The sequence below is a fragment of the Mustelus asterias genome, chromosome 6 (genome assembly GCF_964213995.1).
Source record: "Mustelus asterias chromosome 6, sMusAst1.hap1.1, whole genome shotgun sequence".
In the NCBI taxonomy this organism is placed as follows: Eukaryota; Metazoa; Chordata; class Chondrichthyes; order Carcharhiniformes; family Triakidae; genus Mustelus; species Mustelus asterias.
In genome coordinates this window covers 60,061,031-60,081,665 of record NC_135806.1, presented here as the reverse complement: position 1 = coordinate 60,081,665, position 20,635 = coordinate 60,061,031, and the positions used below count along the sequence as shown (strand labels likewise).

Sequence of the window (20,635 nt, the reverse complement as noted above, 5' to 3'; positions counted from 1 at the left end):
GATATATCTATTACATGATACATTTACTAACTTAGTCAATAGTATTGTATCGCTAAAAATCCATGAATCCTCCATAGTTGCCTTACTATTTCCTTGCAATTAGTTTCTTCTTGTTGTCCAGTGGACAATAGACTTACGGTGGGATTTCCCAGCTATTCCGCTGGCAGAATCTTCCGGTTTCACCGACGGCGACCCCCCGCAGCTGTGATGTCCCTGGTGGCAAAGGGTGCGAACAACAGGAAACCCAGTTGACAATGGCGGGGCCATAAGATCCTGTCACCAGCCCATGGCGGACCACGCCTGCCGCTGCAAAACATGCCATGGGGGATCTTCCCCAAACTTCAGATAAAGTCCACTTTCGTACTGAGTATTGAAAATAGCAAGTGAGTGAAAATCTTTGAAAGTTACTGATGAGGTATATCTTTCTATAGGACAGAATTGATGTGTTCCAAATAAATGCAGTAATGACTGTATTAAACTAAGAGAGGAATTTAATATGAATGTGATGGCCACCGAGCTAAAATGATGCATAAAAGAAATTGCAAATCAAAGAATTGATGGGGTAGATTTTGTGTGCCCCCATCTTTTGCCCTGGTTCTAGAAAGGAACAGTACACCTGAAGTGAGCTCTTAATGTCTTGCCCAAGAAGTATTGCTATTTCGGAAAATTAATAACGTCTTTGGGAAGTTCCGATCAGATCAATCTGTTTACAGGGTGTAGCGACAGCAAAAACGCCTGGGGAAGGAGAAATAAATAGTTGCAGGTCTTTCAACAGTGTTAGACCTCAGAAATCCAAGCTGTTAATGGAAATCTTGAAGAGGAAGAAATAAAGAGGGAAAAAAGTAATTTACTTCCTCTTGTAGTGTAGTAGGTGGAATGGAGGTGAAAAGCAATGTTTCCACAGGGGCCTAGTTTGCAATTCATTTCCCATCATCCCCTTCCAAAGCAGCATGCATACTTGTGCTTCCTTCAACAATCCCAACAATCGGAGGTCCCTAGCTGCTTCAAGAAGACATCCCGGTACCTAAGAAAAACCAAGCAGCGTGCCTTAAGGACTATCGGCCGGCGGCTCTGACATCCATCATTATGAAGTGCTTCGAAAGGTTAGTCATGGCATGAATCAATTCCAGCCTCCCGGACTACCTGGATCCACTACAGTTTGCCTACTGCCGCAACAGGTCCACAGCAGACGCCATTGCCCTGGCCCTGCACTCAACCCTGGAACACCTAGATAACAAGGACACCTATGTCAGACTCCTTTTTATTGACTGTAGCTCAGCCTTCAACACCATTATTCCCACAAAACTCATCTCCAAACTCTGCGGCCTGGGCCTCGGCATCTCCCTCTGGTGGATCCTGAACTTCCTAACTCACAGACCACAATCAGTAAGGATAAGCAACAACACCTCCTCCATGATCATCCTCAACACCGGTGCCGCACAAGGCTGTGTTCTCAGCCCCCTACTATACTCCTTATACATCTATGACTGTGTGGCCAAATTCCCCTCCAAATCGCTTTTCAAGTTTGCTGACGACACCACCGTAGTGGGTTGGATCTCAAACAATGACGAGACAGAGTACAGGAATGAGATAGGGAATGAGATCGAGAATCTGGTGAACTGGTGCGGCATCAATAACCTCTCCCTCAATGTCAACAAAACGAAGGAGATTGTCATCGACTTCAGGAAGCGTAAAGGAGAACATGCCCCTGTCCACATCAACAGGGATAAAGTAGAAAGGGTCAAGAGCTTCAAGTTTTTAAGTGTCCAGATCACCAGCAACCTGTCTTGGTCCTCCCCATGCCGACACTATTGTTAAGAAAGTCCACCAACGCCTCTACTTTCTCAGAAGACTAAGAAAATTTGGCATGTCAGCTACGACTCTCACCAACTTTTACAGATGCACCATAGAAAGCATTCTTTCTGGTTGTACCACAGCTTAGTATGGCTCTTGCTCTGCCCAAGACTGCAAGGAACTACAAAAGGTTGTGAATGTAGCCCAATCCATCTCGCAAACCAGCCTCCCATCCATTGACTCTGTCTACACTTCCCGCTGCCTCGGCAAAGCAGTCAGCATAATTAAGGACCCCACGCACCCCGGACATTCTCTCTTCCACCTTCTTTCTTCAGGAAAAATATACAAAAGTCTGAGGTCACATACCAACCGACTCAAGAACAGCTTCTTCCCTGCTGCTGTCAGACTTTTGAATGGACTTACATTAAGTTGATCTTTCTCTACAACCTAGCTATGACTGTAACACTACATTCTACACTCTCTCGTTTCCTTCTCTATGAACGGTATATTTTGTCTGTATAGCGCGCAAGAAACAATACTTTTCACTGTATGTTAATACATGTGGTAATAATAAATCAATCAAATCAAATTCTTATGTCAGTGATTTCAGTGTACTGTGCTGGCTGGCATTACTCAACAGGGATCAAGCAATGGGCGTGGTTAGCGCATGTTTTAGCAGCTTAAAGGCAGCCTCCCCCTCTGAAAGGGTAGCTGCTTTCATGATACAGAAATTAATGCTGACTCTGGAAATGTGACCATAATGGAAACATAGCAAATGGAGCAATGGGAAAGAGAGAGTGCTTCCAGGTTTTTGAATGTGATACTGGAACCATTAGTACAAGAGGTGGAATGGAGCTGAAAAGCATTTTTTTCACAGTTGGCGAGGAGGTCCTCAAGGCACAACCTTGAAAGAGAATGGGAATTCCTGGAGTCTGGTCCCCAGGTCCTGGCAGCAGTGCTGGAAGAGGCTCAGTGACACACGTGGGTGGTCGTGGTCAGTTAATATATGTTCAAAGGACATCTCCTTTCCACTACACCATCACCCTCTCATGTTGCTGAATACACAATGCTGTCATCAATCATTCATCAGCAATCTCGAGCAATCAAGACTCAGATACCAACACTGAAATAGTCCACCTCGCCCTCACATACCTTCCAATACTGCCAGCTTCACATCCACTTCACACATACATCCAGCTATTCATGCATAGCAGGTTCATCAACCAAACACAGCGCATCGCAATTACTGTCATTCCCCCTCTCCTTGCAGCTGGCCTATAACATGGAAGAGCAAGGCAGAGCCAAAGGGGCACAGACATACCGACATCACATGAATCCTCCAAAGAACAAAATTTTCCATAACATGGTGTCGACTGTGAAAGAAGACATTACATCTGGTGTCACTGAGAACATTCAGGCTGGCGATATATTCCAGCCTTGTGCATCTTCTAAACGACCACTTGGTCCTCATCCTGCTATCTGACCTGAAATGCAAACTGAAGATGGTGTGCCATGGACCGCTTACTTTCCACCCCAACAGGATTTCTCTCACCTTTTCCCTCATCCTCAGCTTTTATGCATTTAGATATCTAAGACCTGCCATCTGGCCAACCTCATGAAGGGCGAGCGCAGGATCAGACCTCTGATGAAGAAACACCATCTTTTGATCTGACACTTGCAGCCACTGGTTCAAATACTGGCATTGAGAGATTAGTATGGAGTTGGGATCTATACATCGTCAGTCACCGGGTATGAGTAGACTGCAGCCAGGCCAGGGGGAAAGAACTGTTCATGTAACAATTCCTTGGAAGGCAAGGTCACAAATTCCACAGATGAGGACTTTGATGGGACGTACAGGAGATCATTGATGAGCATGCACTCAAACATTCTTGGTGCATTGGCAGTGTGTTAATGTCAGAATCGAACTCTGGGTGTCTTTGATAGAAGAAAGCTGGAAACCATGCTCGTGAACACTTATTGAGTATTTATACTGTTTACTGATACAGACTTTAGCAGGACTCCGTTAGAACATTCTTCCCTCAGGCTCCAGTTACATGTGATCTGGCATTATCTGACATTACTGACAATAGTAGCTGTTTTATAGGAACATAATAATTAGTAGGCAAATTCAGCCCTTCAAGCCTGCTCCGCCATTCAACCAGATCATGGCTGGTCTCTCCCTGGTCTCAAATCCACCTCCCTACCAGTTCCCCATAAACCTCTTTCCTTTATCTTAGTAGGAATATGTCTATATTCAATGATTCAGACTTCACCTCGCCATGGGGCAGCGAGTTCCACTAATTCACCACCCTCTGTAAGAAGTAGTTCCTTCTCATCTCAGGTATATTATATTAAACTACAGGGCGGACGACACCCAATGTGGGGGGGGGGGACAATACAGTGGGGAAGCATTTTAATGCTATTGCAATTTATTTAAATGAGGTTCCTGTTCTTTCTGGGCAGGAATCTCATTATGTCACTGGTAGGGGTGGGGGTGGTGGTGGTGGGCGGGGGGAGAGACAGGAAAACCTGAAAATGAAATCTCGCCAGGGAGATTCTCATTTTTTGACTGTGGTGGGATTTTGCGCCCATATTGCTATCTCCGCCCGCAGCAAAAGTGGGCACAAAGTCTTGGCCAAAGTCTTCAGTCTGCATTGTAATATTTGCTCACTCATCAATTAAGGCTTTAAAGTTTATTTATTAGTCACAAGTAAGGCTTACATTAACAATGCAATGAAGTTACTGTGAAATTTCCCTATTTGCCACAGTTCGGCGCCTGTGTTGCAGTAAGAGAATTTGCAGTTAGATATGATACCAGAATGGGAGGAAGAGGAATCCACCCAAGTAGATGCCTTGGACCAAAGACACCATCAGAACAGGGATAGCCACTGGCCTGAGAAACATGTATCAGAATGAGTCCTTGAGAATTGTCAGAACAGTTACATCATCACCAGAAATGCAATGGTATATACACACTTAAGTTGGCCAAATCGAACTCCAAGTCCAGCAAAGATTTCAACCAGAAGCTAACTGGCATTGCTACTTTATAGAACAAAACAGTCTAGTTTTGGAGCTGGAGACCGAGACTGCTCAGAGACTACAAAAAAGTCTCGATGCCAGAATTACCAGTTTCCAATGACTCATCATCAGACAGTGACAAAAACATCAGTACCCATTGCATCACATCAGCAACATGGATGAAATGTCCATGAATTTAAGTATAAAAGTTTGTTTGTATAAGTTTAACAAGTAAAAGTTAAGGGGATTTAAAATCTTTTTAATGGGTTTCATGAATGAGATTTTCACTCCATCAAGTATGTATGGAGCGATCGAGCTGATCACATGATTTGATGATGATGTCATTAGGGTGTTGCTACAGGCTGCTGCTTCACTTTCAGTTTTGTATTCTGTGAAATGCAGAGAACATCACTTTTGATAAAACCTGTTGTATGTTAGTGTGCAAACCACCGGTGGGATTTTACAGCTTTGCTCGAGTGAGACTTGAAATTCCCGCCCGAGGTAAACGGGCATTCCCACTGTCCGCCCCTTACCTGCTCCAATTCCGTGCCAGGAAATTGCATCTGCCATGTGTCTGTACATATTTCACCAGTCTGTCTATGTCCTCTTAAGGTCAGAATTTGCAATCCTGCTTCAGGATTGCAGAGAGAGTAGAATTAGAAAAAAATGGCCACAGAGTGGTAAAGGCAGTGATCCTGCCTCCATTTCTGTCTCCCAAACACTGCAATTTAGAAGTTGTTACATCTGACAATGGGAAAATAGTGGCGAGAATTGATTAGCCACTGGATAAAGTACTGTTCTGTGCTGCACAACATTGAAAACTTCGCTCATTGTGAAATCCAGAGCTAATTGTTCAAACACACCCCATTGATGTAATTCAGTATTTGCAGAACAGTTCAGCCATCTGTTTGGTTGTTTGAAAGCTCTGGCAGATTTGGCTACCTTCAAAGACATTAATGGATGCTCTACTGCAGAGTTTGTTTACACAGCTGTCCTGGAAAATGAGTATTTCTTTCTTTTGACAGACCTATGTGCTTCTGAAAAGGATAATTGTGTTTTTTTTAAATGCTTCTTCAAGTGATGTTGGTTTATTCTGACTGATTTATGAAGTTTTCAATGACTTCCAAGTGTTATTACAGGAATTGTGAGTTATCCTTATAAAGTGGACACTGGGTAAATGGGTTAGGGGATGAGGTGTGTGGAGGAGGTTGAGAGAGGACAAGGTGATGAATGGAGGTCAAGGTGCAAAGTAAGGTGAGGGGTATGAGGGGATTGAGGCAGGGGAAGGGTAATAGGGGAGCTCAAGGCAGTAAGGGTGAGGGGAGATTTACACTGATCTGAAAAATTGGGCCAATGTCTCTAGGGACAGAGGCAGACCTTTTAACCTGGCTACCCGAACATCAGCCCATCTCCATCTCTGCCTTGGGCTTGACTTTAGGCTTTCCTGCCTTCCAGGAGATAGAAATTCCACCTATTAGCGCAGCCAGGATGGAAGCGGGATCGTGACACTTGGAAAACTCCAGACTCTGAATTCTCAGCTTCATGATAAAAATCCAGGCCTTGCAATTGGCACTATCCTGCTCACCATTTATCATATCACCAAGTTTTGTATCATCAACAAACTCCAAAATTTAACTCCCTAAACTCAGGTTCAAATCATTCAGATATAACAAGAAAGGCAATGGTCCTAATATCGACTCCTGGGTACTCCACTGTATATTTTACTCAATAGAACGATATAATACAGGGAGGACATTCAGTCCACTATACCTGTGTCGGCTCTTTGGTAGAGATATCTAAACAGTTCCACTTACCTATTCTTTCTCAAATGCCCTGTTTTTTTTCCATTTTCAAGTATTTATCCCATTCTCTTTTGAATCTTACAATTGAACTTAATTAAATCTCGCTTTCAGGTGGTGCTTTCCAGACCACAACAACTTGTTCTATTAAAAGGTATTTCTTCATCTTGCCTCTGGTTCTTTTACCAATCAACTTATATCAGTGCCCTCCGGTACTGATACTTCTGCCACTGGAAACAATCTTTCCTTACTTTATCAAATCTCCTCCTAACCTCCTCTGCTCTAAGAACAACCCCAGCCACTTCAGTCTCTCCGCATAACCTCAATGCTCATCCCCAGTACCATTCCAGTAAATCTCTTCTGTACCCTCTCCAAGGCCTTGACAGCCTATATAAAGTGAGGTGCCAATTGAACGCAATGCTTCAGCCAAGGCCTAACCATTATTTTATAAAGGTTTGGCTTAACTCCTTGATAACGTCTCTGTGCCTTTATTAATAAAGCCAAGAATTCCATACAGACTTTCTCACATGTCCTGCACCTACAATGATTTATGTATTCCCACCTCCAGATCACTCTGTTCCTGCACCCTGGTTTAATATTGTACCTTTTAGTTCATACTGCATCTTCTCAATCTTCCTAACAAAACCTATTTTCTCACACTTCTCTGCATCATTCTGTGACTTGCCTGCTGATTTCACCATCCTGTCAATGTCCTCTTGAAGTCTGTCCTTATTGTTCACCACATAAATTGGAATCAAGGATTAGCAGGCAAAAAACTACAACAGAAGAATGAACTGGTTTTAAAGAAAAGACAGTTTGAGTACAGTCAAGTTGTATTACCACAGTGGGGAGAGGAATGGCAAACAAATCCAGACTCCCTGGATGATGAAAGAAATAGAGATTAAGATGAAGAAGAAAGTGTGCTTGTGACAGATGTCAGCTGGATAATACAATTGAGAATCACGGCACGGTCAGGGACCTGGGTTTGATTTCAGCCCTGGGTGTCTAAGTGCAGTTTGCACATTCTCCCCGTGCCTGTATTGGTTTTTTCCAGGTGCTCCGGTTTCCTTCCACAGTCCAAAGATGTGCAGGTTAGGTGGATTAGCCATGCTAAATTGCCCCTTAATGTCCTAAAATGTGTAGGTTAGGGGGTTAGCGGGATGAATGTGTGGGGTTACAGGGATGGGGACAGGCAGTGAACTTGGGTGAGATGTTCTGTCAGAGAGTCGTGGCAGACTCGATGGGCTGAATGGCCTCCTGCACTGTAGCGATTCTACAATTCTATGATGTAGAAGACTCAGAGGGGAGTTGAAAAGGCAAATAAGAGAAGCAGCTAACATAAAAGGAAATCACAAAGTCTTCTATAGGCACACGGATAGTAAAAGTGTGGTAAGAGGAGGAGTGGGGCTGATTAGGAACCAAATAGGGGACGTATGCACTGAGGCTGAGGACATAGCTGAGGTAATAAATAAATACTTTGCAGCTGTCTTTATTAAGAAACAGGAAGTAGTTCAGATACTTGAAGAGGATAAAATTGATAAGGAGGAGGCATTAGGCTGTTTGCACTTAAAATTGAAAGACACAGGGTCAAATGAGATGCACCCAAGGATGCTGAGGAAAGTGAGACAGGAATTTGTGGAGGTACTTGGCCATTTTCCATTCTTCCTTAGACTCAGCTGTGGTGTAAGAGGACTAGAAAATTGCAAATGTTACATCCCTGATTTTAAAAATGATCTAAATAATAAGCCCAGCAACTACAGGCCTGTCGGTTTAATCTTGGTGATGGGGAAACTTTTGGAAATGATAATTCAGGGCAAAATTAGTAGTTATTTGGGCAAATGTGCGTTAATTAAGGAAAGTCAGCATAAATTTATTAAGGGTAATCCGTGTTTAATTAACTTACTTGAGTTTTTTGATGAGGTTGCAGAGAGGGTTGATGAGGGTAATGCTGTTAATGTGGTGTACCCGGACTTCCAAAAGACATTTGATAAAGTGCTGCACAACAGACCTGAGAGCAAAGTTAAAGCTCATTAAATAAATAGGACAGAAGCAACATGGATACAAAATTGGCTAAGTGACATAAAACAAAGAGTAAAGGTGAGCAATTGTTTTTGGACTGGAGGGAGGTTCATGAGTGGATTTCCCCAGGGATTGGGATCCCTTCTATCCCTGACATATATTACTGTCCTAGACCTTAATGTATAGGGCACAACTTCTGAATTTGCAGAAGGTATGAAACTTGTAAGTGCTGTGAACCAGGAGGAGGATAGTGTAGAACTATCAAAAGGACATAGACAGTTAATGGAATGGACAGGCAAACGGCAGATTAAACTTAATGCAGAAGAATGTGAAGTGGTTCATTTTGGTAGGAAGAATGCAGAAAACCATAAAAATTAAAAGGTACAATCCTAAAGGGAATGCAGGAGCAGACGGATCTGTAATTGTATCTGTGCATAAATCATTGAAGATGGAAAGACAGATTGAGAGAGCAGAGTTAATAAACCAGACAGCATCCTGAGCTTTAGTCGTAGGGGTATAGAGTACAAAAGCAAGGAAGTTAGGTTCAGACATTAGTTCAGCTTCACCTGGCGTATTGTGTCCAGTTCTGGGCACCACACTTAAGGAAAGATGTGAAGTGCGCTGTTAGTGTACCTTTAAGAGGTTATTTTTTAGATCACGCTCACACAGCTTTGGGTGATGTCATTGTTGGGAGGAAGAAAAAAAAACTATGGGCAGGTCAGGTGTCAGGATTCTTTTTCAGTTTCAGGAATTTGAGGTTAGAAGCATCAAGCTGAACGAGCAGTCTCTCTCTCCCTGTTTTTTTTAAAATTCTGTTGCTTTTCTGAAGGGTGAAAATCTGCTGTTGTTGGGGGCTGGACCAGAGTCTCTCTGGTATTTTGGGAAGCTGTCTTGACTTCAAACTGTTCTGAATGAATTAAGACTGAGAGCTTTCAATTCTCCAACCAAAGGACTCAATTTCCAGTATCACATGATCATTAGCCTGTGCTGTGTTAAACCTCTGAAAAGGGTATTTGTCTATGGAATTGGTTTGATTGGAACATTGTAGGTATTTTTGTTGAGGGTTATATATTATCGTGATTGTTTGTTTCTTGTTTATAATTGATAATAGTCCTTGCTAATTTTCTTACTATACATGTTAACTATATTCTTAAATAAACTCTGTTCGATAAAAGCTCCCTTGTGGGTCACTTGAATCATACCTGAAGTGAAGCATCTCATGCTTATCCTAGCCAAATTCAAGATGCAAAACCTATGATTCAAGTGCGCTTGATAAAACACTTTGGAGTTTCTCACCTGAACCATAACAGAAGATAGAGTGGGCGCAGAAACGATTAACAAGAATGGTTCCAGGAATGAGGAACTTCAGCGAAGTAGTAAGGCTAGAGAAGTTGAGACAGTTCTCCTTGTAGGAGAGAAGGCCAAGAGATTTGATATGGTGATCAAAATCATGAGGGGTCTGGACAGGGTAGACAGGGGAAAAACTGTTCCCCTTGGTGGAAGGATTGAGAACTAGAAGGCACAGATTTAAGGTACGGGTAATTGGCAAAAGAAGTAATGACGACAGGAGGAAAAGCTTTTCCACGCAGCGAGTGGTTAGGATCTGCACGTACTAACAGAGCGTGCAGTGAAGGAAAGATCATTTGAGACGTTCAAAAGAGGATTGGATCATTATCTGAAAGGGAAAAAATTAGAGGGATACGGGAAAAAGGCAGGGAAGTGACATTAGGTGAAAGACTCCTTCAGAGGGCCAGCACAGACATGAAAAGCCAAATGGCCTCTTTCTACGCTTAATCATTCTACGATTCAATGATCTTGTGTTTTGTACCTTCTGCAAAATTTGAAATTATAAGCCGTATACACAAGTACAAGCCATTACTATATAAATCGAAAAAAATAGTAATCCTAACACCAACCTCAGGGAAACACCAGTCAGGAAAACAGCCTTTTACCATCATTCTCTGCCTCCTTATCTTTAGTAACTTCCATATCTAAGTAATCACTGCCCCTTTAATACCATGTGTTATTATTTTCTGAATATCGTTCTTTATCAAAGGTTTTTTGAATGTTTGTGCATACATCCACTGTATTACCTTCATCAACCCTCTCCATTGCTTCAAAGAACTTAATCATGTCAGTTGGACATGATTTTCCAGTAATAATTCTGCTCTGGCTGTCCCTTTTTAACCCTCATTTATCAAAGTGAGTGAGAAGTTTATGTCCTTCCTTCTTAGATAAATACCATTATGTGGCTTTAAAGTATACTTCATGCCCAAAGAATTCATCAGTCTGAATCACCTGCATTAAAAACGCTTTTAAGAGGAAGGGTAGGATCGTTGTCTTGATTTTGCAGGGAAGTATCTAATTCAACCCATCCCCTGTGCCAGCACCTCCATTACACCCCTCACTGAAATTTTGAATTGAAACCTGAGGTAAAGAATCATAACGTACAATAGAAAATGACAAAGGGTCGTAGGTTTATTCAAATACAAATAAGATATATTTCTTTCAGAAAATAGTATTTTGGGTTACAGTACATATGTAATTTGAAGTAGGACCTGTAGTAAGTGCCGTATGCTTGGGAGAAACAGGTGGCTTTGAGCTTATGAATCCCTAAGCTTTCAACCACTAGGGATCTATTCAAATCCATGTCTGGTTGTGTGTGGACAACTGATGCGGATCAATTGCTATTACTAATCAACTATTCTGTTATCGTGTATCATGCAACTAACAGAGATGGTAGAAGGCACACTAGTCCAGCCAAATAATTCCTCCGTTCTTAATAGTTCCAAAAGTACCCAGGTGTCAATGAAGAAGATCAAGCACACAAATCAGACTACCAGAGAGATTAATTGCACCTATCCTATCCAGCCAACATAGATGTAATTTTTGCAAGACATTCAGCACACACATATCCTTTAGATCCAACAGGGAAATCAAAACTGCATATCCCATTAGAATTGCAAGCCGAGTAAAACATATCCAGCAGACCACCAGGGAAATTAGTAGACAGTGTACATTAGGCCAGCATGGAGCTAGAACATATTCATCTTACTACAGCAAGGTTGGTAATGAACATGCTTAAACATATACTTATTAGATTACCAGGGATACCGTAATGTATACAACTCAAGAGAAGGAGGTGAAGACCCAAAGCATTCAACCAAGGAGCTCAAGTACACACAGAAAAGCAGAGGTTTTTTTAAAAAACTGCCTGTTGCAGCCATTATTCCAAGAATCTTACAGAATTAATCAGCTACTAACAGTGGTCAGATTGAAACATGTTGCCATATCTGAGCAGATCAGACAAAACAAAGCAACTACAAATTGGAATTGTGCATCCACAATAGGACAACATTAGCAAAGTGACAGTGAACCCAAATCTGACTCGGATAAATACATACTTAACTTAGCTGGGAAAACATACAAAGTACTACACCGGTGATGTGAGAGAGGTGATCTTTTTATTTCAAACTTTAAATCAGTTTGAAATGTTTTTGTTTAATTATAAATGGTTATTTACTTTGAAAAATATCAGTTACAAATGATCTGCATTTTTCTTTATTTGTACATTTGTAATTTAGTTAATTAAATAAACTACCCATCTGGAATTGTCCTTCAGAATAAATTGGGAAGACAATTTGGACTACAGGGCTGTAGCAGTGTTGCGGGGTAAATCGAGATGACCGGTGCTGTCTTAACTATAGACAATACAAAACTCACGAGGCAGACATCTCTGTATAAAGATGGAACATTTATTCAAAAGAAAAACAACAAGCAGCTGCAAGGAGATCACCAAAAGGGTTAAGTAGCTCTGAGATAGAGCAACAGAACCTCTCCAATGAATCTAATGTAAACAATCAAAAAGATCAATTATAGTTTTCCTTATCTAATCATTCCCACCTTATATCAGTTTAAAATCAATTACATTTAATATACACACATCAATAATAATCCCTGATATGTGCCTCAGCCAATTGCATTCTAACTTCCAGCATAATGATATCTCATTCGTCCATTAAATCCAGACGCTAACTCCCATCTTGGCTAAAGTCACTTCCCTGTTGCTTAGCTACCCTAGATGCTACAACAGGGGTCAAAGTGGACCTTCCCACCGGATCATTGCCAAACTGGATAGACACATGACCCCACATCTTGGCACGTCCCTATTCTAAGGCTAGACAATAAATAAGCCTATTCATAATGTTACAATCTGTTTTCCGCATGAGAAACTTTCTGATACGAATTTCGCTAACTACAGGGGTTCCCAGGTCTTTGGCTCTGAACTATTCACCTTTACCATCATGCCTTTCAGTAAGCTGCTTTCAGCTGAAGCAAACAATGATTCATACAATACTTTAAAAACATTTGAATTATCAGCATATATGTTTTAAAATCATAATTACTTGTTTAATTCTCTTACTGCATTCACAGATATGTAAACTATTCTCTTGTTCCCTTATTATCTTGTTTCAAGAATCATTTAACTCTTTGTTGGTAGTCTTGTCAATGCCTTAAGGCATACTGTCTAAAAACCTTATTAACTGGTTGGAAATTTCCCACTTCAAGCAGTAAAACTACTTACTTAAAAGTCTCATAATATCAGTGAGGACAATGGCATTGGGAGGTTAATAAATGCCTACCAGAGACATTTAAAGTGCCATAATCATGAAATTTGATCATCACAGTTCTGTGAATGAAAAAAATACAAAGTTGCGGCATTAATTTGTAAGAACTATTTTAACAAAGCATTGTTTAGGACAACAATTTGTAAAATGAGGGAGATAATTAATGTAAAGTATTAAAACCATAAAAACATTAAATCAGACATAAGGTTAAAGCTGTTCGCATTTATCTGTGATGTGGAGATGCCAGCGTTGGACTGGGGTAAACACAGTAAGAAGCCTCACAACACCAGGTTAAAGTCCAACAGGTTTAATTGGTAGCACAAGCCACTAGCTTTCGGAGCGCTCCAAAAGCTAGTGGCTTTTGCTACCAAATAAACCTGTTGGACTTTAACCTGGTGTTGTGAGGCTTCTTACAGTGTTTATCTGTCACAGATAAAGATGCAGTGTTGACACATGGAAGAAACAGGTCAATTTTGTACATCTTTCTTGATTAAAACTCTATCCCATAACCATTGACTACTGTAAACAATATTATTTATGTATCTGAAGCTTTAACCATACAGTTCACACTGTAACAATAGCTGCTGTGAACACCTTCTGTTCATTCTAATAAAGCTTCCCGTGTTTTATTCAAAGTCCATCACTTAGGAGACAAACTGACTGACAGTTCTGGGATGCAAATAAATTAACAACTTAAAACATATAAAAACCTAGTCATTTGTCCAATCATTATAAATCTCACTATTTTTGCAGTAACCTTGTAAAATTTAAACCAGACACATATACACTCCAATGGCAGAATTGCACTCATTCTTCTTCACATCATTTCTCCAAACAGGTACAATTTTAACAGCATGCAAGTGTCTGTCTGATTTTGTTTTCCTAATTATGAAAAAATATCATGAAAGGCAAATGAATGTGTTCTTTTCACTGCGAGGAATTTAGAAGTGGTGCTGCGTATACTGCAACATGCCAATCTTTAGGGAGGGTGAGGGGGGAATGTGGAGAGAAATCTGAATGATCTGGGTCTGCCTGCTGTTGCACATTCCTTCATTCATAAGATGTTATACGATTGTGCTGGCTTGTCCGTGCCAGAGGCATAAGAAAAATGGCACACAAGAAGCCTTGTGGGATTGGTACACAGTCAAGACAAATATGAAATCAGGCTTCTGCACCTGAAAAATTCCTCCATAGCAATGTGACCTATGATTCATAAAGAGGATTCTGAAAGCAGGGAAAAGCATATTTTTCAGTTTATTCTTGTTTCTTTCTTTCCAAAAAAAAAGGTCACTTGGGTCTTGACTTTTCAAATTTATCTGTGTGGCAAATCTGCTGTAATTTGAAAATACAAAGCCTGATACGATGAGATCAAACATTGCAAGAAAATGATGGAAAGGCTTTTATTCATGTGTCAATAAAGGTTGTTTATTTCATTGGTGCGTGAAGTGAAGAGTGAACATGAGGCACTAATTAAAAAATGCTCCAAGCAAGAAACAGATTTGTTCGATACACAGCCATTAAGAATAGCAGTAATGTTTCATCACTGTGCGTACATTGTATGTACATTCAGTGCCTCTTTCACATGAACAGCAGCCAATAGCTTTGAATGATAAAGGAATGAGACTGTTGTCACTGACTTCTTCACATTTCCATGGTTCAAATTTAAGAATTTGGGGACTAGGGGTAGAGGTGGGGGGTGCTGGTGGTGGATAAAGTTGTAGTCCTAACAAGAACATTTCAATTTGTAAGCAGTGCTTAAATGTTTAATTCACAACAGCATAATTGTCAATGTATAGTACATTCTTGTTCTTAAATGCTCTAATGTAGTCCAATAAAATGTAGTTAAAGCCACATTGTGACACTCAATGTACTTTCGGAGATACTGGAGTTTCAGATATTTCACACATTGAAATTTCGGTTCAAAGTGCAGAGGAAGTCCTGGAATTGACCAAGCTATAATCAGGTTTATAGTATTTTTGAAAGAACTGAATGTTCTGCTCAGAACCGCAAACAACAGATTTAATTGCGTACAAATGCGTCTTTCAGCGTTATCTAATTTTGGAACCACCATTTTGAACACAGAACCAGAAAGCAATGAGACAGATCTCCATCAGTTAATGGAAGGGCCTTTCCCCTAGTTTACAAATGAGAGGGATGGAGGATTTTCATGTGCTCACGAAAGGGAAAAATATATGTACATTGAATGTTTGTAGTGCCCTTGTCCATATTGGATGAGAATCTTTTTTTCAAGATCAGCTTATCTTACACAATTTGGCTGCATACGGGACACGTAAGCAATAACATATTTAAAGTTCTAGTAAAAATCATTTTTCCTCTAATTTAGTTCATATTTGTAATCTTGAGGATCTACAACATATATTTGCAGTCAGTCCTAAAAAATACACTTTTTTTTAACTGTCACAAACATCTTCTGAGTCAGGTGGGGGGAAAAAACTGCTTATCAATTGTACACACAAGACTTTTTAAATAGGCATTGATTTATATCACTCGAAATGAATGCTTAAAAGTCCTTTCTATACATCAGTTTTCAAGTTCCTCAAAAATGTTGCTCTACTTGAAAATCTACCACCTTATATCAGAAACTTGCAGGAACCTGCTTGTACAAGCACGTTTAACTCATGACACTCAGCTTGTAACGGTACAATTCCTATTATATCAACATCTACTTATAAGCAATATTTTCTTTGTCACACCTGTCACATATTACAGAATCCCACAACATAGGAAATATTTTGCATCTGCAATAATTCCTTTTACATCCAATTACACTGGCAGTCACCCATTTCACCAGAGTCAGTATATGGCACTGAATTAGGTTTAGTTTGACCTCTCTTAGATCATTTTGTTGTTAATATTTCATTTCCTTTCTATTTGTTGGATAGTTAATTCGTGTAATGATGTGCAAAATGTAAAATTGCTCAATACGTGAGCATAACATTTAAATAGACTGAACAAAATTCAGGTTACAGCTAGAAACATAACGTACTGAGCTAAGTATAGGTCTGTAGCAACAGACGGCTTTTGAGCTAAATAAACATAGATTAATATTCAAGGCTAAGAAAAAAATCTTAAATGCTGCAGCATTTTGTAAGAATTTTGCCGGTATTATAAACAGCTCCAAAAGATATTTTACATCATTCACCATTACACATTACATTGAAAGAAGATTACATGGACATATTAATTATTAGAATGATATATATAAAACCATCTTTTTCAAGGAAATTAATTATAACCAACAAGAATCTGTGTAATATGTATAGCAAACTAGGAAGTCTGTAAAGAGAATTATTAACATAATTAGGCATGTTTATTGAGGTTGGATCAACTGAATATGATGTATAATTGAATACATATTTCTTATGGGGGACAGACTAAAGGATACCTCTTAAAGGGATAGATGAATGGGCTGCATTCTAATATTTATGGATAACGTTTTAGTTTTTACATAACATATTATTAAGAAAAAGCAACCAACCTTTACAACATACGTCACACCAGGACCCAGGATCTTCTCATTAGAATGCAGCCACCCTCGTGAGGGTTTATTGACAAAACTGCCACTGTGATTCCAGTCCTCTCCACCCAGGTGAATGTCTTCTACCTTGGCCCTCTTGTCTGTGCTCATCTTGTTCACGTCCTGCTGGGAACACGGAGTGGTAGAGACAGGGTTACATGTGTCTACTGCTGCTGTAACTGAGCTGGGAGTGCTTGAACTGCCTTGCAGTTTAGAAGCTGCAAGGTCTTTCACTGCAGAGGACAGATTTTTGATGCCCAACAGGCTGCCTGTGTTAGCAAATTTCAAATGGGACATCTTTTGGATGAAGGTGCAGAGTGTGGTGGGCCCATCTTCCTGGTCCTTGCGGAGCACCTCCGTTGAGGTTGGGTACGAAGGTGCATCAGATGTCGTCGTTGTCGTTGTAACAGTTGAGCCCTTGCTGTTCATTGATAAGTTGTGTATAAGCTCATCAAATGATGTCACTGAATCATTCCTAAAACGGTTATACTTTGTACGGTGAAGCATGCCCTTCTATCTGCTTTTCTGCATATGTACATCCAGATCTGACGCAAACTTCGAAAGCGTTTGTTCTACCATAGCAGATCTCTCACAGCACCAAAAGTAACCTGATAAACTCAGGCATATGAATACCCACAGAAATAAATGCGACCCTAAGTGCAGAGGTAAGGGCCTGGCGTAGTAGTACCTTGCTAAGACAGAGATCACCGTCCTGCTTAGAGCTGCCAAGCTGCTCGCAGCAAAAGCATGACTCACACAAATGAGAAGACCCTTTTCAACAAAAGGCTCACTGAACACTGCAAATCACTTCCTGTTGCAAAACCATCCACCCACTTACAGCACACTAGAACCAATCAATTTTCAAATTTCCCCTTCCGATTTTGATAGAAGGGCATTTTCACCCAAAGCCGAGGAATTTTTCTTTTCCAGAAAGTAAACAGTTCTAATCACCAGGAATTTCATCTTTAGCAAAATTATTTCTACTTATGTCTGTTCACTATATTAGACCGTCCTATCATTCAAACCCAGCAAGCCGTACAGTCTTTTCAGTGCTGCATACAGCTGTAATATACCCTTTCGAAAATCCCTGCATTTGCCTATGTGGATTAGACAATATATTAAACCAAAGAAAGCATCTAAACTTAGCCACAATAGACAAAATCATAATCCTGGATTCGAACAGTACAGTGAGAAAAACAGCTTAACTTTCTGTAATAAATAGATGTGTGTTCTAAAAAGCATAAATTTAAAAGCATCTGTTTCAGATTAGAAAAATCCTATTTCGTCTACTTCAAATTTCAAACTGAGCATAGGAAGCTAAAATAAAATACATCTGCTGAGCATTTTCATTTTTTCCTCCGTCTAATTTGCTTTTATAAATTAAGGTTCTTGAAATCCTGCAATACCTAGACACAGTGGCAGCAGCCTCAGCATTTTTCAGGTAATATGGTTTACCCTATTAAAATGAACTGAGCACCTCTTGTTGCCAGATCCACAATCAGCACTGAATAAAGCTTTTCTTTTCCCACCATTTTAGGAACAAGTTCCCCTCTCCTGCAGAGAAAGACAATTAATAAGAGACACAGTGTAAATCTCATTCATAATATGCACTGCATTAATTTCTCAGCATATTAACTCAAATCCCAAGTATTCCATTCAGAAAATAATTAGCTTTTAATCAAATATACATTCACACCAGCACATAAAAAGAAGCATTTTTATCCTATGGGAAAGTGATGTTTCAAATCATTTATATTTATTTGAATGAAATGGTAAGGGCGCATACCAATAATTCTGTGAATGAAATAGGGCCTTGCTGCATCTGCCAAACAATCCCTTGGGTGCTAATGGCTTTATCCAATAAGAAAGAACCTGGATGACTCATTCAGGATAGGATTTCTGAATAGTGGATTCTTCCATTTTCCTTACAGGTGTGTTTCTTTCAAATGTAGAAGCTAAGCTAAGTGCAACAATTTAACAGCAAAGGCATGGGTTTTTTAGCAATAAGATAATACATTATAAGATACAAATTGTAATAAAGTAATAGTTGTGGCTGCGTTCAGATGCTGATCTAAATAGAACAGTTTTCTCTCAATACACGCTTCTCTGACATCCCTCCGAAGGTGCATCCAACTGATCCATTCACATCAGCAGAGTGGATACATACATACTGTTCGATTTTTCTGTGATTTGAATGTTAATTACTTTATTCAAAATATCAGATTGCATTACAGATTATAATGGGGGAAATGGGAAGTGTTTCCATTTCTTAACATATGTGTGAGAGATGCAAAGTCAAATTCACAAAAGGTGTTCAGCTTGCTAACATATAAACCGTGGAGTTAAACGTAAGAAGGGTGTTATATTCATTTATTTATATAACAATTGGAAAAAAAACGAGTGGGACTATTTAAAAATGGCAAATTAAATATTTAAATTTTACAAATAAAAATATTAAAATACTAGTGTACGAGGTTCATAGAATACAAAATGACAAACATAAAAAAACGTATTTTTAAAACAAGCAGAAGCATTTACATCGTGACTATTTTAAAAGCTTTAAAAAATTAAATAAATTGTTAAAGACAGTTGCTTCTGGAAGAAAATGTAAATATGCTTCCCGATAGCAGAAATACATTTTGTGTTATTATATCAATCACACATTTCTGAAGTCTCATCGAATGTCTCTGGATGCAACAACTGCTGGTTACATAATGATAGAATCCCTACAGTGCAGAAGGAGGCCATTCGGCCCATCGAGCCTGCACCAACCACAATCCCACCTAGGCCTATCCCCATAACCTCACATATTTACCCCTCTAATCTCTGTAACCTACCCATCCCGGGACATTAATTTGGCATGGCCAATGCACCTAAGCCGCACATCTTTGGACTGTGGGAGGAAACCAGAGCACCCGGAGGAAACCCACGCAGACACGGGGAGAATGTGCAAACTCCATACAGACAGTGACCCAAGCCGGGAATCGAACCCAAGTCCCTGGAGCTGTGAGGCATCAGTACTAACCACTGTGCCACCGAGCTGCCCACAGAATGGACAGAATTTTCTGGGTTTTTTGTCTGTGTCATTTTGGGTGGAAAAAGTGGTGATTTGCCCACTGCCGGTGGGGGCAGGTTTTCACGCCGTATTTTTAGCCACCTTGAAAAACAATTTTTTTGCATGGTTTTTATATTACCTGCGTGGCAGGAGAACTCTGATTTGCCCCCCACACCATCAGCTGACTGCTTCAATGAGCGGGCTATTCCATATAAAGTCTTCCCCAGAGTTCTCCAGCACTTGCTCCAAGTCCAACAATGAGAATGGCTGCAAAGAGGTCTTCCCCAAGATTCAGTGAGACATCCCTTGGCAGAATGCTGGATGTCAAGGAGGAGCAGCAGCACATCTTGTACTCACAAATGGGGAAGAGACCCTCAAGCACAGGGGAGCCCATGGCTATGCTGGTAAGTGCCAGTATCCTGCAGAGGAGGGCAGTCTCCCACTGCAGGAAGAGGATGAATGATGTTCTCCATTTTGCCAGGGTAAGTCACTCTTCTCATCTATTACCATTCACCCACTCACACAACCCTCAAATGTCACTGGGAACTCACTCACTGCCACCTCAAAGGACTCCACCACTCACTCTCCCAGACACCTTCTCATCTCCCCTGCGGCTTGTCTCCTCATCACATCTGTGCGCGCAATTACCAACCGCACATGCCAGATCTCCTTACCATCTGCCCTGGCATGCAGCCTGCTTACACTCTCCTCATCTGTTTTCTTGCAGGACCAGTCGACTCACAATAAATGGGAGTAATCCCAGATGGGCAGCGGGATGCCAGAC

General features: G+C 40.4%; 1 protein-coding gene across 1 annotated transcript in view; it reads right to left on the bottom strand.

The window, feature by feature from the left end:
• The window catches only part of shc3 (SHC (Src homology 2 domain containing) transforming protein 3), a 303,591-nt gene extending 286,288 nt beyond the window's left edge, over positions 1-17,303 (bottom strand). The window contains exon 1 of the mRNA XM_078214387.1: positions 16,758-17,303. Coding sequence (XP_078070513.1) covers positions 16,758-17,303 — 546 coding nt within the window. The remainder of the gene's footprint in view (positions 1-16,757) is intronic.
• Positions 17,304-20,635: the final 3,332 nt, after the last annotated feature.